The 26,385-nt window shown below is 44.7% G+C and overlaps 2 protein-coding genes across 5 annotated transcripts in view; both read right to left on the reverse strand.

Annotated features, from left to right (window-relative positions):
- Positions 1 to 26,385, reverse strand: part of AIF1L (allograft inflammatory factor 1 like) — a 142,389-nt gene that overhangs the window by 75,466 nt on the left and 40,538 nt on the right. The window lies entirely within an intron of this gene.
- Positions 1 to 26,385, reverse strand: part of ABL1 (ABL proto-oncogene 1, non-receptor tyrosine kinase) — a 77,835-nt gene that overhangs the window by 8,742 nt on the left and 42,708 nt on the right. For 2 of the 4 annotated variants that reach the window (XM_053996673.1, XM_053996674.1), the window contains 6 exons: positions 13,972 to 14,145; positions 12,935 to 13,230; positions 7,565 to 7,837; positions 3,660 to 3,744; positions 3,119 to 3,296; positions 771 to 955 (listed from right to left, as the gene is read on the reverse strand). In XM_053996673.1, the coding sequence (XP_053852648.1) occupies positions 771 to 955; positions 3,119 to 3,296; positions 3,660 to 3,744; positions 7,565 to 7,837; positions 12,935 to 13,230; positions 13,972 to 14,145 (1,191 nt within the window). Of the gene's footprint in view, positions 1 to 770; positions 956 to 3,118; positions 3,297 to 3,659; positions 3,745 to 7,564; positions 7,838 to 12,934; positions 13,231 to 13,971; positions 14,146 to 23,261; positions 23,746 to 26,385 lie in introns of those variants that run through there. The other 2 variants (XM_053996675.1, XM_053996676.1) reach the window with 2 other exon arrangements.

Here is a 26,385-nt window from a genome sequence, read left to right on the forward strand (position 1 = left end):
TGTTGGTTTATACATAGAAAATGCTCAGGATATCATTTTCCAAGTGCCTTTGGGACCACATTCCACAAACTTCTGTATCATGTCACTGGGCACTTTTGAGAATTTGACCAACAGCTATTGCAGAGATATAAAATCCAAAGAAATGTACTGATAAAAGTACAATGAGATTTTCTGTGGTCAGATTTGATACAATACAGCTCAATTTAGCTAAGTCTACTCTTATCACCAGCACTTCAGGGCTCTTCAATAACCATTTGTCATCAAATTTTCCCTCTGCTTCTCCTCATCTCATTCCAAAGATTATTCCTTTAAAATGCAGAAAGACGAGCTTGGAGCTATCACTAGACAGATACACACTTTTTTTTTTTTTTTTAACATAAAATGAACCAGATTCTTTACTCTTTGAAGTACATAGAAAGTTTTTGGCTATATAATAATGTATCACTTCATAGTCCTATGCCAGAACTCCATCAAGGCAGTAGCACTGGTGCTCTTCAGTCCCATTTCATACATTTCTTTTAGCATTACACTACTCTTTACTTTTCATATTTGCCAACAACTCAAATATATAAAATCAGGCGGGCATTCTCTGTGCTCTGCTGAGACTGCCCAAGCAGAGATTAGTTCCTGCACTCTGACAAGCTCACAGAACATTGTGCTCAAACCAGGGAACCTCCTGCTCCCTCTTGAAATGTTTCACAACAGCCTCATTTCACAGCCCTGGAAAAGAAGACTATCATCTGCATTAATTTGCCCATGCAAATTCTTACCCCAGACGTCGGATTTGATGGAGAACTTGTTGTAGGCCAGGCTTTCTGGTGCAGTCCACTTGATGGGGAATTTTGCTCCGGCGTGGGCTGTGTAGGTGTCACCCGTCATTAACCTGCTCAGGCCAAAGTCTGCCACCTTCACCAAGTGGTTCTCCCCTACAAGGCAGTTCCTGGCAGCAAGGTCCCTAAAAAGAAGACCAAAAATAGGCAATGAGAAGTCTTTACAATCTCACTTTTACTGATAGCAAGGAAGCCTGCTGTTTCCGAAGAAACCTGGGCCTGTGTGATTATTTTGATCCAAATATTACACAGAAATTCTGGAGTTACATGCACACACACAAGAGGGAAAGTTATTTTCCATTCCGTCTTCGTAAGACTGTCATCCGAATTTTTTTTTTTTTCCCTTCTAATTTGAAGTGAGAGCTTCAAGAAGCCCCCTCACTTTCAATAAAAGCTGCCACCCTCAGGATAAAAATATTTCAAAGAAATGTCAGTGCTCAAGTTATCAATAGCTGGGGATGAGCACTGAATAAACTGAGTTTCAATTCCTCACTTCTTGCCCACCTCTGCAGCACTTTAGTCACCCCAGCCAACACCAGTTGTTCTCCAGAACTCCTTTTCCAGTCCTTGCTTAAGCACCAGGATGAGCTCTCAGCCGTGCTCTTCCTCCTCCCAGATGTACCACCTTTCACAACACAACCTGGTCACAACCAGTATTTGGCCTTTGCAAACCTTCTGGAGCCTCTGCTATCAGTGCTGGCATTTTCAAAGGACTGGGCAAGAAGCAGATTTAACTTTTTCTCCGCATTTTTTTCCACCACTGGCCCCACCCTGGCAGGTGAGAGATGTGCACGTTGCATTTGTGACTTCTCTGGCTTGTACATGCTGTTTGCATCCTTGGAAATGCTTCAGGAGGATAAAAATGTAAAGCACAGAAGCACATTTCTCCTAATATTAGGTTTTGTTAAAAACACTTTTCTAGATTATGTCACATTGAACTAAAAATTGATTGTGCCAGGAAGCTCCTGTGAGATCTTTAGATATGAGGCAGACACTGCTGTTTCTTGTTGCTTGTTCTGCTCAACTGGAATAAATTAAAAAACAGAAAAAACTACATCTTACTGGATGCCCATTTAAATTTCACAGTGTTTTTGAATGTACCTTCTTATCAATGCTGATTACTACAATGTGTATCTAAATAAAAGCTCCTCTCCATAATCAAATTCCTCCTCCTTCCTGATTCATTAAATGAGGTCAGAGCCCAGCATTTGAATCCATGGATGTGAATTGTGACAACAGTCCTCAAATAATTGGGTAGGTGGTTATGGGGGTGGCTGATAAGGAAAAATGCTACTATTTATTTTAGATAAATGGGTCATCAGAAGTAAGAGGAAATGAAATGAATGGCAGAGAAGACAAATGAGATTCACACAAAGGAGTTTTAAAAGTTTACTTCCTGCGGGCTGAAGGGACAAAATCCTTTCAACAGAGCAAATCAAAGGCTGGAAATTTTAATTGGCAGCATCACTGTTCAATTTATTGACTGATAGCAGCATTTAACCAGGCCTTTCAAGCAGCAAAGGCAACTCGTGGCTTAGAAGAGCACCTAGAACTTTACACACAATCTTCGTATTTGTCTCTATGAAAAAAAACCATGTGCTAATTCCATATTCCAGTTAATTGGGCAGGAAAGGTCACGCTACAACACCGAGAGCATCTTGTACAAAGCTCAGGCACGCTCGAGCCCTGGCGCAGGATGTGTCATTACATTGCCAGGAGCCCATTTCTGCAGACGAGGAACGCAAAGCTCCAGCCATAATTGCAGCACACTTTAAAGGTCAGAGTCCCTGAGACTTTAAAGACAGCAGAGATGCTTATTAAAGTGAATACACAATCTGGACAATAGCATGGAACAATCCCTGCAGTGGAAAACAAAGTGAACCTAACAAGAAAGAACAGGGGCTGGGGCAGTGCTTGGAGGGTGATTCTGCTGCGGGGACCTGCACACATCCAGCATCACCAACTGCAGCTGGTTTGAAAGGCTGGTAGAAACAAGGAAATGGCTTATCTGATCCATTCAAAGTCCATTACTTTGGCTTAAATTCACATTTCAGGCCTTGCCCAAAACATTTAAGTACTGATGTGTCTTTCACCTGCATCTACGTCAAAGGCAAGAGAAAAACCCTGAGAGAAAACCCATCCTTTAGACAGGTTAATAGACTGTGCCAGATTTGCACTAGTGTGTTAAATATATGACACCAATCAATGCTGTGATAGACCGAAAGGGAGGAAATACATCAAGGATTGTTCTGTGCTCAAGATTCAAGGGTGTTCACTGTCCTTCCTACCTGTGGATGAAGTTTTTCTTCTCCAGGTACTCCATGGCTGAAGAGATCTGAGTTGCCATGTACAGCAGCACCACAGCATTCACCTCCTGCCTGTTACACTCCCGCAGGTAATCCAGCAGGTTGCCATACGTCATGAACTCTGTGATGATGTAGAAAGGAGGCTCCCGTGTGCACACCCCTGGGGAGCAACATAAAGTCGACAGTGAATGTTGGAGAATATCAGTGAATCTTCAGGTTTCATCCTCAAAGGCAATTTGTACCTCCAGAAGGCAGAAAAATGGGGCTCGTGGAAAGAACGGATTCTGCTTAGAAGTGGTTAATAGAGGGGCTTAATTTTCTGCTTCAGCCTCTGGCAAATTAAACATTAGGGAGACGAGATCATTAAAAATCATGTATTAGTGGTACAAATTGCGAATTTTGCCAGACAATAAGTGTCTGTATTTAAAGCCTTGGTATGGTAAGCAGCTTATCTGCTCCTTAACATCCATATCACTGCACAAGGGTTTAGTTCAAATCCCTCTGCTTGGTATTTATCACTTACCTAATAATTGCACCAAGTTCGGATGCTTGATCTCCTTCATTACTGCAGCTTCTTTCAAGAACTCTTCCACCTCCATGGTATCCTCCTGCAGAACAATGGCAAAGCTTTGGCAAAGGCAGCGTACACAAAGGAGAAACAGATTTTTGTATGAGGACACAAAAAGAACTGCAAACTGGCAACATACGCCACAGTTCTCACACAGTAATTTTTCCCTGTAGCCACAACACAAAGCCATACAAACATTAATTTTTTTGTATGATTTAAAAAGTACATATTTTTGTCATTTTCATACTAGCTGAGCTTGCTGGGCAAGAAAATCCATATCCCTTTTGTGAAGGGTTTCTCACAGAGCGCTTGGGAGCTGAAAAGGAAAAACAAGCTTGTTCCTAACAGAAAAAAAAAAAAAAAACATGAAATAAAAAGTACAGGAAAGGAACAAGTATGAACATAAAAGAAAGGATACACCACAATCAAATGCTTGAGAGGCTGCTGAAAGGCAAGCCCTTGTGTTCACTGAGCAGGAACAAGAAATCCCCTCTCTCAGTCAGGGAGGCACAACTGATGGCAGCCGTGGTGTGACTGAAAACCTAAGGTTTCACAGAATAATTTCTGGCATTTAGAGCCTGACCCATGATGTATCCATTCTGGGTAGACGTGTCACTACCAATTTCTTGGGCACCATAAAGTTGGTTTGGCACAGCACAAAACCAAGGAAGATACAATCTTGCTCAAAAGACATATTTTTCTGAAGCAGATACGCCCCAAATGGCCGGAAGGTCATTTCAAAGTGGTGCAAAAATACAGATCTATTCCTAAAGCAACGTTTCTTTCTATATCCATATTTTTTTCAATGATGGATTAATGTTGACAGGCTACATGGACAAAGTGTTTTAGGGAAGGATTGGAAAGGATTTACTGCTGCTGGTGAGAACGATAACAGTAGGCTGCCACTGTGAGATCCAGCCAGCTCCCTGCTCTGCACTTAGCACTGAGAACATTTTTCCAACACTTCCATTCAATCATTTACTATTCATTGCCAATTAGCTTGATTGACAGCTGCGATTTGCTCAACACACTGTCAAAACTAATAGTCCAAAGGTCCTTGTGAGCAGAACCTTAAACTATTCTCTTTGCCAAAGGAAACTGGGTTAATAATCCAGGTTGCAAAATTATCCTAAATGTGCCTTTGTCCTATTCGTGCTACACAAACCTTGGAAGGTTTGTCCTTTGCATAGCTGCTCCACAGTTTGAAATTTCTTACCTCTCAGTGACCATATTAATAGGAAGGACACATACAGAGAACCACGGTAGCAATGACCTCTCTGCAAATCGGATCTCGTGGAGAGGACCAAGCTTTAACTGGCTTCCAGCTCCCACTATACTAAACCATGGCAGAAATAAAACAGTTCTGGCTGTCCAGCATTTTCCCAGCACAGCACAGGGCCATGCCATGGCATTAAGGGACACCAGGGTTACATGTTGCCTAATTTAAAACACAGGCTTCTCTGCCAGGGAAAAAATAAAGGGAAAAAAAAAAAAAAACACACAAAAGAAAAAGCAAAAGGAGTCCTAGAGGCAGCAGAGCCAAGGTGAGAAGTAAGAAATGTGCTGAGCTGACCAGCTCACAGCAGCTCAGCCATTAAATGGCCCTCAGAAGAACCAGCTGTGGCCAGAGTCACGACCAGCTGCACTTGGTCCAGTGCAGGTCACAGAGCTCCGTGTCCCTGCAGCCACTGCCTCGTGCTCCTGTCCAATTTGGGGGTAAAAACAAAAATTCAGAGCGTGTCCTATTATAACAGCCCCTGTGTCCTGTGCAACTCACAGAGCTGCCAGGGATGGATTTTAAGAGGCAACATTTCATAACCAAAACATGGTCTTGCCCTCTCCAGTTAAACACTGAGGAACAGCGTGTGCTGCTTCCATCGCTTCTTCTCCAGTTCTGTGCCAGCCATGAGCTATCTTTAGACACTTGACAGAAAACTGAACAACAAATGGGTGTTCATAAGCATCATTATTCAAAAAGATGCTGGAAGGACTTTTTTCCTCCTCTCTCTTTTAGTCTTTGCTCTCCTTTATCTTTCTTATAGAGATATCTGAGGTAGAGGGGGAAGGAGCAAGAAGAATCATACAAAGTTTTGAAAAACATTCTCTCAAAGGAAAATAAAATGAGTCATCCAAAGATTCAGGCAGAAGCTGCAAAAGGCTTGTTTTTCCCAGTAGAAATGGGATATAAATGTGATTTTAAAATGTTTCCCAAAACTTTGAAGAAAGCTATAATCCCACCTGTCAGGCAGTAGACTAATGGATTTAAAGAAGGTGGATTATAAATTTGCTTTTAAGGATGGTTTTAGCGTACATAATTGCAGGTTGAAGTGTTTCTCAACTCTCTTCCTGGTTGTTCTTACACTCCCCAGTGGAACATGCTGCTCCATACTACATTATGAACCACTTTTAGTCATGTTTCATTAAATATTTATTTATTTGAAACAGCCATGGTCTGTATTAAGGTTTCTCCTTTGCACAAACAGATTTGCTGGGATAACATGAAGCTTGTCTTTGTTGATGGCTTTTAGGGAGAAGAGAATGAAAGCAACAACTTCAGCTTGGAGCAAGATGGCAAGTCTGAAAGCATCAGGAATCCTCACGCTGCAACCAGCAGCGGGAAGATGTTACTGCAAGCCGTGCTGCAGGGAAGAGCTGAGCTCTCCTCAGTGTGAGCAGGTGTTTTGCTGAACCTGGTCACATCCCAGCTCACCTGCACCGCGGCGCTCCCAGCAATCCCGAGCAGGGACAACACTAGATGTCACTCGCTCCCTGTGCAAGCTGCACTTGGACTCCCCCGCCGGGAGCAGCAGCAGGAACCTCCAGAGTACAGAAAAGGCCAAAATGAAAATACTTTCTGCAGCCATGGCAACCCAGAAGTACTGAGGCAGCTGCTGCTCAGAGAGCAAGGAAGAAATATTTTCCCCAAATCAAGGAAAAGTTCTTCCCCTGACATTGAAGCGTCTACAAATTCTCTCCACTTCAAAATTTCCATTGCAAAAAAACCAAAAAGAAACAAACGAAACCCTCGGTTCTGTTTGTTTCTGCAAGACCAAACCACGTCCCCATTCGAGGAGAGAGAACATGGTGTCAAGTTTGCATAAACTCCTATTAAGCAATCAAATGCAATGCGTGCAGATGGTGCCAGAAGATCTCAAGACAGTTTTATAAACATAGATGAATTAAGAAATGACCTTATGAACTCACAGAGCACTATTTGCATTTCAAGAGACAAGGAAACTAAGACGCAGAAATCAGGGAGCAGAGCCAGAAACAGAACTGATTATCCAGTTCTTCATTAAAGCCACTTATGAATTTTAATATACCTTAGCTTGCATGCCATTTTTCCTCCTCTTGTGTCTTTTGATAAGAAGCAGCTGCGAACAGTTGCTTAAGACTTCCAGGTACACAGGGAGCTTGTCTTTTGGGAAAGACGCCACATAAGACAGAAAATCAAAACATGGAAAGCCTCCCTCAAGCACAACCTTTGAATTTTATGTTGACTGACTCACAATCCACAGTTTTCTTTAATACACCAACTTGTGCTGGTGTGCTCATCCGTGAAGAGCTCACCTCTACCACACCCTGAACACGAGACACCGCGGCACTGTTTACTTTTCTAAGGTTTCATCCATTCTCCAGAAAAAACTGTGCTGTTAACATCCTCCTTTGTTTAGATACGAGTGTTATAGGTATCGCATAAAGCATAAGAGGATCAAACTCTTTTAAAAATCCTCCATTTCCAGCCTACAGCACTCAAAGGGAGGGCCACCATCAACGCAAACACAACTAGAACCGAAGGCAGCCAGCCAGCCTGAACATGCTCCCAGCTGAATGGGGAATGCTCAGACATTGAGTCCTACCTTGAGAGTTTTCACAGCCACTGTCAGGTTGTACTTCTTCCAGACTCCTTCATACACCTCTCCATACTGGCCTCCACCCAGCTTGTGCTTCATGGTGATGTCGGTGCGCTCGATCTCCCACTTGTCGTAGTTGGGGGACACGCCGTAGATGGTGGGCTTGTTGCGCTTGGGGGCCGGGTAGTGCAGCGTGGTGATGAGCCCATCTGCCACGGTGGAGTGGTGATGGACCAGCTCTGCCAAGGTGTTGAAGCGGCTCTCTGAAGACACGTAGAGCTGGGAACCAAAGGGGAAGGGAAAAGCTCGTTCAGGTAATGCCCATCGGAGAGCTCGTACACAGGAACTGCATCACAGAATTGTGAAAGCCAAGTGTGGTGTTGCTTCTACTTGAGCCATGGAACTGTGAGCTCCAGAAGCTCTGTAACCAGCTCCAGAGCCCAGAACAATCAATGCTTACATGGGAAAGGCATGGATTCAGGAGAAAATACATGCACTTCACCAAAACAACAGGGCAGAAATGGTTGCAAATAGCACTAGAATGGCATGCTGTTGCTTGAGATGTCTTTTTTCAAAGTCTGGTCAGTGGGACATTTCCTGGAGAGTATGGGGGGTTGTCACCCTCAGTGTCTTCTTGACTTCACTATTACGGTTTGGGTTAGGACAGTTTCACCTGCCTAAATTCTCCCTGAAGCATCACTGGCACACCAGAGTTTCCCCTGCTTTAGGCCTGAGCTTCTGCAGGGGTTTAGCATGAAGGCAGGAGCTGGTCTGCTCCATCCCTGTGATTGGCACTGATCGATAGCACAGAAGGAAAATCATTACCACTGAATGAAAACCTGCTGCGAGGCATGATAACCCATATTTGTTACCTTCTTAACATTTATACAGAAGATCCATTTTAAGCCTAAAATCCTGCTAAAGATAATGGACAACTGACTCCCTCCCACCAGAGCTGTGTGTTTCCAGTTTTCATCCTGAAGCCCAGTTTTCTGCCAGGCAAAGTGAAAAAAGCTAGAAATTTAATTATTTGAAAAGTGCTGGTTACACCTGAAGGAGACAGGGAGAAATCTTTGTATCAACATGCATTTTGCATCATAGTCTAGACTATAACACAGAAGATGGAAGAGCTTCATTTCCCACAAAGGAACAAGGTTTGGCAAGGGACAAGCTTGAAGGAAGAGCAGCACCATATTAGGCCACCCAAATTCCTGTCCACTCCATACAGAGCTAGTCCTACAGCTCACATCACATGCCAACAGCTATGATCAAACTTCCTAAATGCTTCTGACATGCTGGATGTACACTCAACAGTTTCTGCATGTGCACTGGCCACCTGTTTGGGATTTCAGGAGGCTGAGAAGTTGATGGGGCTACCAGGCATCCAAAAATTCCAGACTTAGGGTAAAATTCTGCTTCTTCCACCTAGACAGAATATTTGGATGGAAAAAGAAAATGCATCCGAGAAGCTCCTACAATGAGAGTATCACCAACAAAAAAGGGAGCTTCATTTGCAAGAGAAAAAAATGTTTGCAGGAAGGGACAAAACCACCCTCAAATTTGATTAGTCTTTTTAATGAAGACTGGAAAATAATGGCAACCTCCTGGATAGCATGTTCACAATTCTCTACCAGAATGAATCAGATATTCTTTTGAAATCTCATTTCAACACTATGGCTAAAAAATCCCCCTCAAACAAAAAAATCCCTACAAAAATCTACAACACTTTTCATGATCAAACAGATGCAATCACCGTAAAACCAGATGTTCTCAGAACAGAAAAGTGACAACATAAGAGGTTGTTACAACTGCTTGGTGTGAGTGACCAAGCATTAGCCAGTACAACCACAATTCAGAACAAGCTATGCCTGTTTGGGAACGACTTGAAGTACTTGCAGTGGTATGAGCAGTTCCCATGTTACACTGAGAATTAACATCTAAAAATATGGATGTAGAAAAAGCTGAACTCCAGGATTACTTGGAAGTATTAGAGAGGCATGGAGAAGGAAGCTCCCCCATGGTTTTATGACAAGTTATATATCATGAAAATTAGAGATACCTGTATTTAGTGTGACAGATTGTATGATCCTGTTACAGAAGGAGAAAGAAGTTAAATAAATGGCCAAAGATTTCAGAGAACAGCTGTAGCAGGATGAGGATAGAGCAGGACTGCCCTGTCCAGGCCACAAAAACAACACTCCATGCCTTAACACTCATGAAGTTTTCCCTTTACATTAAGATAAATGTCCACCAGTAAAAGTGTTTAATCTGTAGGCAGGTTTTTTCTAACCTCTCACTGATGACACCCAACAAGAAAACCATGTGGTGCTGCTGACTTGTACTCTCACAGAAGTAACAGACCCAGCATCTGAGTTTTGTAGGGACTCAAGTTTGCTTCCTGGCTATGTTGTTAACACATTATTTGGTCAATTTTTGTTTAGCAAACAAACCATAAACACCAGTCCTTTTTCAAGAGGCTCTGCTTGCACAAATGGGCTGCTCATCTACACTTCTGCCACCAGGCCACATCTCTTTTTCCTGGCTGGGGTATTTTGTGCAGGTAGTTAAACTGGCCCATGCTAACCTCAGCACATCCTGAACCCAGTGGCACTCCTGCTCCCCCCACTCAGCAGATAAAATGGAACATTCACACCAAAAAATCCATTATGGTTCAAGTCTGCATCCAATTCAGCCACTGGAGGATCCAGGAGACTCAAGCAGGACCCCAGTCCTGTTTCCTTCCTGCTGAGGACAGCAGGATTTGAAAAAGTGGCTGGACAAGGCTATTTATTCATTTGGGTTACTCAATAGGTTTTCCCTCAAATACTATCAAGTCAGGAAAACCAAGTCCTCTGTACCACGGAAGTGGTTTACCAGATGACTGGCTGCACTGTGCCAGCCAAATCAAGAAAGGTCATTTTTAATACCTTCCTTAAAAAAACCCCAACCAACAAAACAAAACATTAGAGGGTGGTCCAAAATAGTATGACCCATTAAAGTGGGAAATAAAGAAAAATTTCCCAGAGGAATTTTTTTGAAGTTGTTGAACGCCAATGCATTCATTATCATTTGTACTAAAATTAAGATGTACAAACCTCTGATCTCACTAGTCCCTTCAATTTTCCCCCAGGAAAATGTCTGGGTAAGGCTTTGAAATGCAGGACACACCACTGTGCTGAGCAGCAGCTGCTCCACACACTTCTCTAATACCTCTTTCTCCCGAAGCATGTTCTGTCAAGCACAGGATATGATCCCACCGAAGGCATTCATCCTTACTGCAGCACTGGGAGATATTAAATTCCCTGGACAGGCTGACTAAGGATACAGCAGGCTGGGAGGGCCCCAGGTGCTCAGGGCAGTGAAGGCAAGAGCTCTCATGCAGCACGGCCATGATCTGCTGCGAAGCCAGTAATAAATAGAGTGCGACACGAGCAGCTCAGAGCGGGACCTGCTCCAGCAGCCTCCATTCTGCAGAGGGACAAACAGGGATATTGGCTGTTTCTCTTCCCAGCTCCTCAGCTTTGACAGCCAGGGACAGGGTGCTGGAAGAGCACCGTGTCCCCAGCCCAGCAGCACATCTGCCGCTAAGATGTCGCAATTCACTGCCCGGCTCGTTAACGCAAATTGAAACCGATGAGGTTTAACACGCCAGGCTGTGAACTGCAGCACATGATGCATGGACGTGGCAAACTGCCCCTCCTGCAGGGATGCTGGCACTTGGCACAGCATCAGGAGGACCGTGGCTACCTCTCTGCTTGATCCTGCAACACCCAAAAGCCACAGGTCTTGGTCACTGCTGCTGCTCAACTTTGTATTTCCAACTACCATGAGCTGCAGATCTGCTTTAGCGAATTGTTCCAACCTGCACTTTTTCTCAAAACACCAATGCAAGCAACTTTGTGGAAAATGAACATTTAACGTGGCTAACACAGACCTGAATGGATTACTGGAGTTCTGCAGAACTGTTTTTCTGGAATAAAAACAGCTCTGCTGGGATGAAAGTCTTCTTATGCCAAACTCTATTAGAGCTCAGATGGAGAACACGTGCTATCTCCTCATGGACACATGCTTATTTACAGCAACCCAAGGAGCCTTTGGTTCAAAACGTTCACATGTGAGCACTGCTCATCTGCCATCATCTACGGGAGTAGAAGGAATATCCTCTACAGAGACAGGAAGAGGAATAATATTCTAGATTGCCATGTAGTCCTTCAAGTATGGTGCATGTCAGCACTTCAGAGCTGATGCTGACCACAGAGAGTGTCTACATGGGAGGGAGAAGGAAAAATTAAAATGCCATAAGTTGGAAATATATTGCCTTAAATAACATGGTCAGAACTGTCTCAATTACAATCCACTTGCTAAAGCAGACAAAAAGTATTTCATCACTAAGTAAAATCTGGTTATCTTATTGGAGGTTTTAGAGTGCTGAGTCTGATCAATAGGAAACACGGTGTACACTGGTTCCCTGTATTTTCATACTAAAGGTTTTTGCTGTCAGCATTGCTGTAAAGAGTAAAGCTCTCACAGGACAAAGGAAAATTGGGCACAGTGGACTGCTACTATACTTAATTACTTTTATTTTTTTCTTTTGAAGAAATTTAATGGCACAGAATCTGTCATCTATTAGATGCTGGCAAGAAGAGCCTCAGCAGCCATGCTCCAGACCCACACTTAAACTTCTGCACAGGATCTAAAGAGACACTGCTTAAAATAGATTTGTTAGAAAACAACATTTTCCAAATTCCAACGCCAGTAGCAATGTTTCCATGAAATCAAAACAAAAACCTGTGAAAAACTACACTTTTGTGCTAACATTTCTCTGCAGCATCCACAAAGCACAGCATTGCACCACTGCTACAGCACACAACAATCTAGGGAAAAAAATGAAGGAACTGGGGACAAAGCCCATATAAAAGTGAAAGTGCCTACCCGTCTCCAATGATCACGCTGAAATACTGTAGAGAAATCAAAACAGTAGTTAAAAATACTGCAGAATACCTCAGAAAGCATTCTGTCCCTAATATTTATAAGATTATTAGCAACAGGGGCTGACTTTCCTGATTTGACAGTCAGAGATTATCTTTTGAACATAAGGGACAAGAATTCTCAGAATCTCTTATTAAAGATCTATTCGATTCTGCTCTGATCTAACTCTATCATTTTCTCCCTTAAGAAAGGGATAAAATGTTTCTGCTGATCTGTATTACACAGTTTGCTAAAGGAACAGAACTGTTTTGTCCCAGCTATGTCAGAATCTCAAAGTTCACTGTAACCACAGATGGCAAGCCCTGTGACCAGAGCTCAGAACCGCTCGTTTGGAGCGCTACTGCTCCACCAAGTACCCCAGCTGGGTTTGCACAGCCCGGAGCCTACCTTGCCGTCGGAGGCAGTGTTGATCCTGTAGTGGTAGACCCTGCCCTCGTAGCGCAGGGAGATGGATCTCTGGCCGGGGCTGCTCTCGCTCTCCCGCACCAGGAAGCTGCCGTTGATGCCGCTGCTCAGCAGGTACTCGGCGGCGTTCCGCGACACCGGCCCGTGGTACCACGAGTGCTTCTCCAAGCTGTTCACGGGCGTGATGTAATTGCTGGGGACCCAGCCCTGCCCGTTCTTGGTCTGCGCCTCGCACCACTCCCCATTGTGATTGTAGCCCAGCACGCGGAGCTTTTCACCTTGGGGAAAAGAAAATGGATTTAGACACGGCAAGCCCGGGAGTTGAGGACAAAGATAAGTTCTTTCTGCCTAACAGATCATTAAATAATCTCCTATAAGAATAGGTATCTGACTCAGCAGGGAGCATGTGTTTCTCTTCAAGCTTGAGTGGACCTCTCTAAGCCAAATAAAGTCACATGCTTCAGATTTTTAGGCTCTCTTGCAGTTCTGCACCAGCTCCAATACTGCTCGAGTTTAAAAAATGAATCCAGCAAATTTTATTTGAACTGACTTGGCTTGTTGGAGCTAGGAAAGAACTGGAGTGGATAAACAATAAAAAACTAATTTCAATTAGGAAGGTAAGTAGATGTGACTTGGAGTACATACAGTGTTTTCTTTCTCAATCCTTCTGGTTCTTATATCTGTACAGTCATTTTTCAAACAGGGACTGTGTTTTGAGAACTGTGAAAATAAGAGGCCAGCCTCCAAAATCAGCTTAGTTTAATTTCTCTGTTCTAATTCTTGATCCTAATGGAGAATTTAGTTTTGACAAACAGTTTCTTGCCCAATGCAATAAAAAAAAGACAGTTATAACCTTTAAAAAGGTAATGACTTTGTGAAATATTTGTATTTGTTTAAGATGATTTCCCACAGTAAAAAAAATTCCACAGGGTTTGGTGTAAAACTTAATTATTTCACAGCGACTTTCCTTCCTACACCTTCTCCCACACTCCCAGTGGAATTCTGGCCAGTGACCTTACCTTTAGTTATGCTGAGAGTGTTGTCCCCACTTGCCACAAAATCATACAGTGCTACAAAGAGATGGGGGTCATTTTCACTAGGGCAGGAGAGAAGGTTTTCCTTGGAGTTCCAGCGAGCTGCTTCACTCAGACCCTGCGGCTCAAAGTCTGACACTACCGGTCTCTGAAGGGCTTCTGGAGGAGAAAGAGGGAGAGAAAGGAAAAAGCAGGTTCATTTTGGCTGATAAAAGCCATCTGGCCAACCCACACACTCTGACTTTCTAAGTTGCATTGTTTCAGGACACGTGCGCTCCTCGTGCGTCAGAGGATATGGACAGTGCCTTAATGCAGATCTCCTGCCACATAGGCAGGACACTCTTGTTCCAGAGCTGTCCCCAGCCCTCCCAGAGCCCCCAGCTCCTGTCTCTCAGGAAATGCAGGAAAGGGAAAGCCCCTCTCCATCCCTCCAGTAAATGCAGCTCACGTAGGCTGTTTGCTGCCTGTAAATCCTTTGGCTCACACCTAAGTGCTGGAATGGTTAGATTTGAAAACAAACCCAAGACCTTTAAAAGGTAAATCCCTTAATTATCCTATAAATGAAATGGCTAGAACGTGCAGCAAATGGAGCCAAGCAAGGTGAGATTTATAAGACATGGTATTTAAGAAGGAGTTAGGTCTTTCTGGTCTTCACAGTTTTTAAAATCATTTATCTTCTTATATGAGGACAAGGCAGTATTTTTTTGTTACCCTCCCTCCTGCCCATCACTCAAACCACAGCAGTGTTGAGCATACGTCCACATTTTTAGGAACCCTAAGACAACTCCAAAGACAGAGATTCCTGAAAACTGAGCTTTACAGGTGAGTAAAAACCAACCTCCAAAGTTTTTTATACACTGCAGCACATTAGGCATGCAATATTCAGTAAGTATCAGTCAAATGCCAATACATCAGGGAATTTTACTGCAGTTGTTCCTGCAAGTCCTTCACTTCGGAGCATGATTGTAGAGTTTGGAGCAGAAATGTTCCAGATAATTGTGCCCCCTCACTCTTTAACACGCTACCCCCAGATGTGCTGGCAGCACCATGCCTGACTGTACTGCACAGGGCCAGAACAATAAGTTGTGAAACTTTGTATTTTGAAGGGTCATTCTCCATCTGGATGAGTTTGTTGAGCGAGGTCACAGAGTTGCACACAAACCACTGCGTCAGTGCGGCTCTGGGGACAGGAAACACGGCACTGTCACAGCAGCCCCTTGCCCCATGGAACTGCCCTTCATTACACAGCACCAGCCCCTGTCTGCTGAACCCCTCTTCTGCACAGACAGGGCTTTGGACACAGAAATTCCATGCCAAGCATTTCCTAGACTGTCAGGTCACCTGGGAGCACAGAACTCTTTTTATACCTGCAATACTCAGTAGCATTGTGCTGCTATACAGATACAATCCTGTCAAAACATGGTTTTAACACCACCGTTTGTTTGGCCTGGAAATTCAGTATAAGCTGTGCCAGTAAACCAGTGAGGAACTGATGCAACTGACATCAGAAAAGGCATGGAAGTTTAGTGTAGACTGGGACATGTCCAAAATATGTTCCCAATGGGGAAAAAAAAAAAACAAAACACCAATCCCCCAAAATTCAACCCTACAAATCATAACAGTACACATTATTTTCTAATATCATTTTTGATAGTGAAAGTGCAAATAGTAGTGGTGGCCACTATTCACCCAAAGGCAATCTGGCATCCTTGATGTGTTGGTCAGGTGACCACTGGTAAAGGTTCTCTGGGTGGTTATTTATGTACATGAGTGCTACTGTATTCATTGGAAAATGTATATTATTTATGTGAGCAAAACAGCAAATACAGACACTGCTGGGCCTGTTTTCCTAGCAAAACAGTAACTGCAGGGAGATAAAGTTCCACAGTGAATCAAAGCAGTTAAATAATTCCACTTTCTAAATGATTCCACAGTCAGAAAAAGTGGTAGTGTGTTGGGGGGGTTATCTTAAACACCTTGTCATCCTGGCTTCCTCTACCTGTATCCTACAGGAGAATGTATCTTAATAGCCTGGGTTTCCCTCAAGAGTGACAATGAGACAAGAAACAGAAAATTCACTTTCAGAAATTAAGCTATAATCATTTTACCATGAAAACGCTTTGATCCTGTCAAGCTGATTAAGCTCCCTTATCAAACACAGGGCACTACAGTGATGGGAGATACTCCAAGGAGTTAAACCATCAGTGAACACCTGGAACAGACAGCAGAGCTGCAAGGGGCAGACACACAACCTCAGCAAGCAGCAATGCTGTGAGGCTCTCCCCCAAATATGGGACAAACCAGCACTTGCTGCTCCGTGGGATGGACCATAACCTCCGTTAGGAAGGAAAATGCCTCCCACATGGGGCACTAATTCGACAGGAAGGCAGGAAATCCAAGGCAGGCTCCCCTCCAACTCTAGCACATCGCAGCCCTGGGAGGATGGCTCAGGCACAAACAGGGATGGCGACGTGGGAGCAAAGCCAAGCGCTCCACAAGAATCCCTCCCTCGTGCCCAGGCCGTGGTGAGGCTGGGACTGACTCATTACACACGGATGCCAAGGTATGTGCTTCGATTCAGCTGTGAGACAACACTGTGCCAGTGCCAACAACACCCACGAGCGCGGTACGGAGTCGGGGAAAGCTGGCTTTGCTCGATGGCATTCCTACAGACACCCACTCAGTGGTAACACCTGCAAAACCAAGGACCCGCAAGAGCAAGGGCTGTTAAACACACACACGAGAATCTGCTAAGCTGGAAAACCACACCGGTCTCCCAGTGAAATCAGAGGATGCTCACGCCCTCTGTCCCTTCCAGTTTGACCCTCCTGTGCAGCCACAGGCACCCCAACAGAGGTGCGGGCTCTGTGTGAACGTGCTGAGCAGGAGAGCACGATGGGGACATGCCAGACAACTCTTGGGCTGAGTGGGGCTGGTTTTTCCAGAAGGCAGGAACCCCAAGTTAAGAACCGGGGTGGGGAAGGTGGTGAATGAAGCTTGAAGAGTGTCCAGAAAGGGAGGATGAGGCCCTGAGTCAACACAGGGAAGAGCGTAAAGGAAAGAGCAGAATTGTGGTGACCCGAGTGTAGCAGAAGCTTGATAGACCGTGACAAAACACACTTTTAAAGGTCTGGGCCCCAAGAGGAGACTGTCAGCAGACTGAGGACACAAAGCCATGAAGCGAGAGAAGCAGACAGGACATGTCCATCTGGGAGCCACGTACAGCCGGCTGTCAGCAGCGTTTATCCCTCTGAGCTATTCTCCAGCAAATCTGCCCAGACATTCCAGTCCTTCAGAGCAGGAATTAGACATTGCTGTTCCTACATATTGAGAGTCTTTTTCAACACACAGCTTCTTCACCTCCTACTGCTGGTTTTAACTACAATTTTACAGCACTGCTGAGATCTTCAGTGGGCCAGATTCCTTCTAATAAATCAGCCTGGCTGCTGTACCTACAGGAGGCCATCCTGGCACGGTGATGGGGCAGGAAGCGAGCGTAATTCAATCTGTTATCGCTGCGCTGTCATTCCTTCCACACATCCACTTTGTCTTGTGCTGCATCCCAGCAAGGCTGCAATTTATTACTCTGATCATACCGTGCTCTGGATAACACCTGGGTTCCTGACAGGAGTCCTAAAGCAGCACTGTAATTCAGTTCTCCACTAACATCAACTAAATGATGACTCTTAATTAAAGTGGTGCAGACTTTGAAATAAGACAACAGCTGCTTGTATTTTGAGGCATTAGCCGTAAGAATGTCATCATTTCCTCCCTAAATCAAGTTTTTCCCAGTAGGTATTTATGCTTGCACACTAAAAGGTTTTGTACATGTAACTATCTCCTACTCATTACTGTTCATACAAAGCCATGAATCATTGTTAGGGGCTGTGTGAGATATGAACAATTCTGGTCTAGATCAACGCAAGCAAATTTCCTTCACAATGTAAGGGAAGGGTTGGAAAACAGGCAGGAGCACAGAATTACACTTGGCTCCTCCAGAGCTGACTGCGAGGCAGTCCCAAGGGAAGGAGGAGACCTCCTGTCTCCCTGCAAAACAAACATCCTGTGGGCTTACAAACTGTGCTGGCATTTTTTCCACAAGGTTTGTAGAGCAAGGGAGTGCAGAACACATCTAGTAATCTCTTTGGAGACACAGCATATGCCACCTAAGCCTTCTCCTTTCCCTACATTCCTTTTCCCCTGGAAGAAATTATGATAAATGGCAGAATAGCAAGGCAGATTTAATACTTCCAAATGTTTCTGACTCTGAGCACATATGATGGAGCAGCTGCCTCTCTGTCTCAATATTCTTCCTTAGTGGCCCTCACAGATTCCCTATGCCTGATGGAATATGGATTTAAATATAAAATTAAAGAACCTGTAAAGCAGATCTTTCCAAAAGAAAGGAGCGATTCATGTTTTATTTCAGTCTCATCCCCCTAGTGAGATCAGGCTCAGCCTCTCCCATTACCCACTGCACAGCCCAGGCCACAGACCCTTCTGCAACAATGGCAATTGCTGTTTTTCCTGCTCTTGGCTGATATTTGGGAAGTCCACCTTCTTAGAGCCAGCATGAGGATAAATACCACTTTTTAAACATTGCGTGTTTATACACAGAGATGAAGTAGTGCAGAAGCTGATCCAGCCCCCCCAGCTGTGCTGCCCCATTCCCCCTCCCAGCGAGGCACCTTCCTCCTGCTGTGCTCCCTCCACAAGGACACCAGGAATCTCCAGTGCTCCAAATACTGAACACCAAGACTTTTGAATGCCAGCATGAAAACAAGGGCACCCATGGCTCTGGCTGCATTGTCCAGGCTCAAAGAGACCCTCACAGTCAACTGCACTGTTGGATCTTGCCTGAGCACCCCGGTGATGTGGCATCTCCCACTCCTTCCAAGAGATGATTCCATAATTTTGGGACTTTTACAGTTTTTTATTTTGTTGGTGGTTGTTTTGTTGGGTTTTTCTTCAAGTTTACTCTTATACAGACCTGTAGGCTCTACCTGAGCTCATTCACTGAATTTATTCCATTTATAACCCCTTAGTGACATGGCAAACATCATCTTTCTCCAGCCAGCTAATCACAGCTGTAGATGGATGGAATGGAACAGTGGGTATGGCAAAAATTTGAACTTTACTCCCAAATCTGCCACTGAGTTCTGCCTGACTCTAGACAATAAAGTCTGTGAGGGGAAGAGGAAAGAGTAACTAGATTCAAGTGAACTTCAATGACACTTCAGTATTTCTGACAACTTCACTTTTATAACTTTTGGTTTTGTTTCCTTCCTGAAGGAGCAGAAGTAGGGAAGTCTGCCTGATTCTGAGCCCTGGGCAGGGAAAGCACCAAGCAAGAATCATCATGATTTGCTGTTATATTCCCTTGTTTTACTAAGGAGCCCCACAGACTGCTGAGGGACAGACTGACATATCTGTGGATGATCAGTTTTAGGTCTGAAACCAGTTACAACCTTTCCTATGAAATGATAATCTTTTCCCTCACCACATCCCATGAGAAACTGTAGCAAGCGGCATCAACCAGATTTTTGAACAAATAAGAACCACTGGAACAAGCACATAACAAAGAAGCCACTAGAAAGCCAGAAACGTGGAGAACAGCAAGAACTCTGAGTGGTAGTAGATGAGAGGCCATGAGGTGAGGAGCAGAAAATAGCCAAGGAAGAGAGGAAACAAACAGAAGGGAGGCAGCAACTCCAGGTTAATGCATTTTCTCTCCCTAGCAGGGTGACCAAAGCCCTGCCTGCTGATCCCAGTGACATTGGGGCAGATGAGTCACTGTGCTGCCAATTTAGGTCTGGCTTAATATGTGCCCAAATGCATTATAAAAATCCCTCTCCAGGAACAGGGCAATGGCTACAGGCTGCCACTCCTCCCCAGGCTCGTCTACTCTAGCTGTAACAAGACATGCTAAAAGAAATAAATTAGGAAGAGGGGGAAAAAAAGCAAAAAAAAATTAGAAGAGTCAGTCTGACAGCTAGCAGGACAGGAGTCTTTTTGGTTAGAAAACAAAAGGACTTCACTAGTGTCCCCAAAATGTGTTTTTTTAAACTTCACAGAAAATGCTGACAGGTTTTAAACAAGGCTTTTGCCTTTCAGTGGTAGAGCCAAGCCCAAAAAGGCAGCAAGACTATTCCAGCCCCTATTTGGGACATGGACACATTCTGTTTTCCTGATCAGATTGGCAGCAGTACTCGCTGTGCCTCTTCCCTTCTACTCTTTACCCTTTCTTGGTGTGAAGTGGGTGAGGAACTATTCACTTTGGCAAAGGCAGACAGGAGAAAGCAGATGAGAGAAATTCAAATCTGTGACATTTTAAAATAATATTTACTAGTGGGAATAGAAATGAGGGCAAAGAAATGCCCAGCTCAAACATCAATATGAAAACTGAATCATTGTTAGAACCAGTTTGAACTTATTTTTGATCAAGTTAAGAGAAGATTTCAGCTTTTTCAGGGAGCAGGACAGTCTGCCCTTGCACAGCAGCACACAGCCATGGGCCACAGCACCTGCCAGCCCTCCACACCACACACAGAGCATCTCCAAATAACCCTCGTTCCTGCAAACTAACAGAGCATAAAAGCCTTTCAGAAGGGACCACCATGAAAAGAAAACCACATTTCTGATTACTTGGTCAAGGGACACGTACACCTACACACGTGCCTGACACCACATCAGTCTTACAGCAAATCCAGACTCAGCACAATAATCTCCAAAATGTGTTTAAAAATACAACAGACTTGATTTTTTAACATCCCATGCTATTCATCAACCAAGAACTGAATTATTTCTGTTAACATATGAATACAAAAATAAGGAATTAAGTAAAATTTCATCTATCCTCCGGGCTGCAACTGGTTTTCCAGCACCTAATGGACCCTTCAGTCTTTAAGCACTTATGTTTAAGGTTTCCCAGTCTACTACAGTAAAGAAACTTTCAGCTTTCCATACAACTAAAATAACAACAGCAGAGTTAAATCCTCCAACGATATCACCATCATCTCATTTATTCTTTCAGAAGCTTCACAGAGGCTGAGGGATGTGCATGGAAATGGACTGGTCATCACAGGCTGTTCACAGGGATCCAGGAGCAATGATCCAGAGTTTCTGACCCTTGACACAACCCTGCCCCCTTCTCCTGGTCTGCCAAGCTTAAAATAACAAATCCAAATGTAAAAACTTGTTACAGTCTTAAGGGCAACACAAGCAAATGGATTTCACTCGTGCTCTTGGAATTCAGGAGTTGGGACAAGCCACCACCATTCTTTTGGAGGAGTCCTCAACAATGATTTCAACCTCATAGTAACGTTTTTAAGAAAACTGCCCTGGAAGACATTCAGCTTTAGAAAGGAGTAACAGAAAATCCTGCTTTTTTAAACTTCTTTTTCCGCAGATGAGTATCTCACTCTGCTCTCCAGGAGTTCCCCAATCAATTATGGGGCTTCTGGGCTGTCTATGCCACAATTGCCACAATAAGGTTGCAGCTGCCACATTTGTACACCTTTAACATCCCCTCTGACACGGGCTTTGGGTTTGCCCCATGCTGAGCTGAGAAGTGAGACTGAGCTACCTTGAGATCGAGCAAAAGTCATTTCAACACACATTTCTCATTCCATCATAAAAAACAAATATACAACCGCAGTCTCAGGGAAGCAGAAGGTGGAAATACTGCAATATTAATTGCGTCCAACGTTCTTAACTCATACTGCCTATACAGCTAAGTCAAACTATGCTCTAATCCTATTATGAAACTGCATTGCAAATTGGGGAGGGGGGGAGTGGTTGTAAGGAACACAAAAGAGAAAACTTGCAAAAAGAGTCAGGGCAACACCCTTGTAACATCATCCTTCAGCATTCATTTCTGCAGAGGGAAATGAGGCCCCAGATGCTCTGCCTGCTCTCCCAGGGCTGTGTTGAAAGATCCAGCAGCACAGACAGGAGGCCCAGCACAGCTTGGGGCTCCTTCTCCACACACACCCTGAGCAATACCAGAGGCAGGGGACACAGACAGAGGCTTTGTATACTTAAAAGATCACAGAAGAATTCAGTCACATAAAAACATCAAAATTATTCATGGATCTGCCCACCATTTGGTTTCTGAAACTTTAAATAAGCAGAAAAAGTCCTCTGGACACTGTTCTTTGATTTTAGAGAACAGAAAATTCCTCAGAGTCACTGAACGTATCCAATAAATACATACTCTTGATCCAAAACTTCTTCAAGTGAGTTTGCCACGAGCAGCCATTTGTAGATTTTGAGATTCCTAACCCATGAATTTCCGAGGGCCATTTCTGCACTGAATATTTGAGAGCTGAGCAACAGCAACTTGCGATAGGCCCCTGGAAATCAGCTGCTGCCTTCCGTGCCTCTGATTTGATGACTTAGCACGGTCCTCCTGGCAGGAGGATTATTTTCACTGAAACAACATCCAGCAACACAAAAGAAGTTGAAGGAGCCTGGACCTGTGGGATGGACACAGCCCTGGGAGTGCAGCGAAGAGGCTGAACGGAGGGACCACGACGCTGTTCCAAGCAGGGTGTGAAGCCACGTCAGGGTGAAAATCTTGCTGGAGGTCACGCCAAGCAAGACCTCAGCCCAAAGTTCCCCCCGCCCAGCGTGGCGCCTCTGTCGCCCAATCTCTCCATTCAAACCAGTTGAGTCCATATGTTTAACATCTCACTGCCTACAAGTAACCACGGGTGTGACTCAAAAATCACTTTTTAAAAGCAAACATGCAAGAAAATTCAGTTAAATGAATGCCTGTGGAAAGCACACTAAGAAGGGGGATAACCAAAATTGACCAAGGCGTTACGTATTAACACACGCTGAAAATATTTTACTGATGGACTCATCTAAATTTTCTTGTTGAGTGTGGCGCTGGGTTTTTTCACGTCCAAACTAAGGAAGATTACCCCCCGCCCCCCCCCCCCCCCCGGAAAAAAAAAAAAATAAAGCTGAGGCCTGAAGATAGGGATTTGTTTATGGGCTCGGCAATAAGATCACTTGACATTTTACAACCATAAATGGTAGAGCCGCGCTCCCTCTGTAACTGCATTAATGAAAGGCACCTGGGTCCGCACGCCGCCGACACCGCTCGGTTCTTCACCCCCGCACGGGAAAGCCCAGCCTGAACCTGGCCAGCCCCAAACATCCCCCAGACCTGGCCCCAGCTTGCAATCGAGGGATAAAACTCGTGTCCGGGATGGTGCCGATGGGATCGGGTTGAGCACGTCCCAGCCCCGGTCCCTCTGGGTACTCACCTTCCAGGTAGCAGCTGGAGGAGGAGGAAAGCCCCTTCTTCGATTTGCAACCCACCAATTTCAAGCAAATCTCCAACATTTTCATTTGTTAGAGTTTGGCTTCGGCTGTCTGTTTTCCCTTCCCCCCCCCCCCTTCCTTCAGCTTCTTCTATGTGGAATTATCCGTTAGAAGTCTAAAAAAAAACCAAAAAAAGTCTAAAAAGATCCGGTAAAAGTCTAAAAAAAGTCTAAAACAACATATCCAGGAGAAGCCTAAAACAAAATATCCAGGGAAATTCGACGAAATCCAGCGCTCCGAAAAGCATTACAAGGGCGAGCCCGAGAGGCGGAAAATGCAGGGGCCCCGCACCTCCTCTCCCGGGGAGTTAACTCCAGCCATCTTCCCTCCTTCCCAACTCTTTTGGCGGGAGAGAGAGGAAGGGAGGCGGGGGATGGTGGGGGGAGAATAAAAGAAAAAAAGAATACAAGCAGTAAGAAGAAAAAAAAAAAAAAGCGAAGCCAACTAAGTTGGGCAGAGTCAGCGGTGCCGGCCGTGCGCGGCAGCCGCCGGGCGCTGCTGGGGCTCCGCTGCCAACAAAGGGCCCCTCACTCCGCCGCCGCCGGCCTCCATGACATCAGGCATCCAGCAACGCCCTCGCTCCTTAACCTCCTCCTGCCTGCGCCTCTCCCAGCGCCGCGGAGGCCGAGGGGGGAAACCAACAGGTTGGGGGAAAGCGGAGGAAAGGCGCGATGCGGGCGCGGCCGAGCCGGCGGGGAGCCGCGGGCGCTCGGCAAAGGCTCCAGAGCGCGTCATTTCACAGCCCGTTAAGGGGCTGTTCGAACTCCGCGCCGGCAGCGGGGAGAGGCAACCCGAGAGCGATGCCCATTTGTAACCCGGCACAAAAACGGCGGGGGAGCTGCAGCTCCTGCCCAGGGATCCTGTCTTAGCATCTCTGCGCTAATTGCAGGCACAGGGATTCAGGTTTCGGCTGATGCGGTTACTGCTGCTCCTCTGGCACGAGGGCCCAAAAGTTTTCACTCTCACACTACCTACTATTCTTTTTCCCTGCATGTTTCTCAAGGCTACACACCAATTAATGCTCTCTGCTTATGCGGTTTTTATAGATTGTTTTCTGGCATTATTGCGTGTGTCCCATTTAAACAAACATTTTTGTTATATATATTTTATTATATATCTACCTACCTATCTCTCTCTCTAAAGGAGATAGCATATGGAATATGTATACAATTGCAGTTGTATATATTTCCACTCAAAATTCCACTCCAATATTTCCACTCAAAAATCCCTTTTCACCTCCCAAAACTTGGGGTGCTTTTGCTGGAGCAAGAGGTGCTCAAGGGTGCAGAGTTCATTAGGGGTGCAAAACAGAGCTTGGGGAAAACAGCCTGGGAGGCTGATCCCAGCACAAACCACGCTACAGCATGTGTGTCACACAGAGTCAACGGAGCAGCAAATCTTCATTTTTGTCCCTGAAAACTCGCCTTCACATCTGACAGTTTATTTTGGCAAGGTTTCTGACTAGTGCTTGTGCTCTTTTGCCCTCCAACGTTTTCAAACATTGAATACTTTAGGGGAAACTCTGCATGCTTCCAGCATCTGAGGTCTGTGCCTCTGAAACAGCAAACATTGCTCAGACTCTTTAAACATTATTTTACAGCATCACTTTGCCTCAGTCTTCTGATCCATGGGGTAAAAACATGAAAGACAGCTGGGAAAAAAAATCCTTTATCTCTCAACCCATACTGAACTGCAATAAGAGCATTTGCCTTTTTTTTTTTTTTTTTTAATACCACAATATCACATTTCTAGCAAAGAAATAACAGTAAGGACACTGTGATGTTCACAGTGCTTTCACCTTTTTCTCAGAAAACATGAACATGGATATTCCCATTTAATACACCAGAAAGCAGGCAGAGAACTTCAGCATTTCTGCAATTCAGACAGTTCAAAGAACTGAGGCTCCCATCCCCACTGCTGGCAGCCTGCATGGACATTGGGAAAACAATACAGTTCTCCCCACTCCATCCCATCCTCTCTCCACTTCTGGAGAATTTCTATTTTATGGAAGCACCAGAGTTTAAGAGAAACCAACACCTATCTACTTGTTCCTTGCCTGCCTAACAGGGAACTTGTGTGCAACTGCACTGGGGGACAGAAAAAAAAACAGGAAAAAAAGAGGAGTTAAACACAGATTTGGAGGAGAAAGGTTACATAAATCACAGGAGGAGCTCAGTCCTCACGTGTTTCAGCCCAGTGTCATGTTTAGGGAACCAGGATGAAATGAGGTTTTAAGAGCAGACCAAGCATCCTGCACACAACTTCTTTTCCATGAGACGAGCATTCCCATCCCTATCCCGCTTCTCCTGCAGCTGTAGGAACACAGAATCCCCAAAACACTCCCTGCAGTACAAAGGCTGCCCCCCATGAACACCACCCAGACATTACAATTAAGGTTAATACAATGAGTGCCAGCAGAATTAATGCGGATTACATTTCTGATGAACTCCTGGGGTTCTTATTCCTGAAGAAGAATGCCTCATCTCAAATTAAATTAACCCGCTTGCAGAAGAACCTCACTGTAGGAGAAACACATCCACTTGGGGAGTTAAACACAAAGAGCTATCCGGGATAACTTCCTCTGTAGATAAACAAATTAATTCCCTTTATGCTTCCAGGCAGACACGCTTGTGTGGTCCCTGTGCTACAAACATCATCCTTCAACGTTTCCTCTTTGGTGTCATGGCAAACTGGGCTGTAAATACTTTGAGCAAATACCCTCTGCCATTCCTGAATGCCATGAAATTAATTGGTGATACAGAAATGAAAGCCATACTGGTAAGTGTCACACAACCTCTGCCACTCTTACTGCTGTCAGCTATTAATCCCTCTCACATTTGTTTGTCATATACACAGCTTAGAACAAGATCAGTCACGAAACGTGTGCAGATTTCTGGACTACAGTGACTGATGCAACCTTCAACTCAGGCTCTCTGCTGCAGAATGGCAAAACAATTTGGTTGGGAGCAGGCTCAGAAGGTCTCCAGTTCCAGCTCCTGCTCAGAGGGAGGCTATCTCCCTACATCAGGATTTTCCAGGCTCTATGCAGCAAAACTTTAACCGAGT

Source organism: Vidua macroura, chromosome 21, assembly GCF_024509145.1.
Source record: "Vidua macroura isolate BioBank_ID:100142 chromosome 21, ASM2450914v1, whole genome shotgun sequence".
NCBI lineage: Eukaryota > Metazoa > Chordata > Aves > Passeriformes > Viduidae > Vidua > Vidua macroura.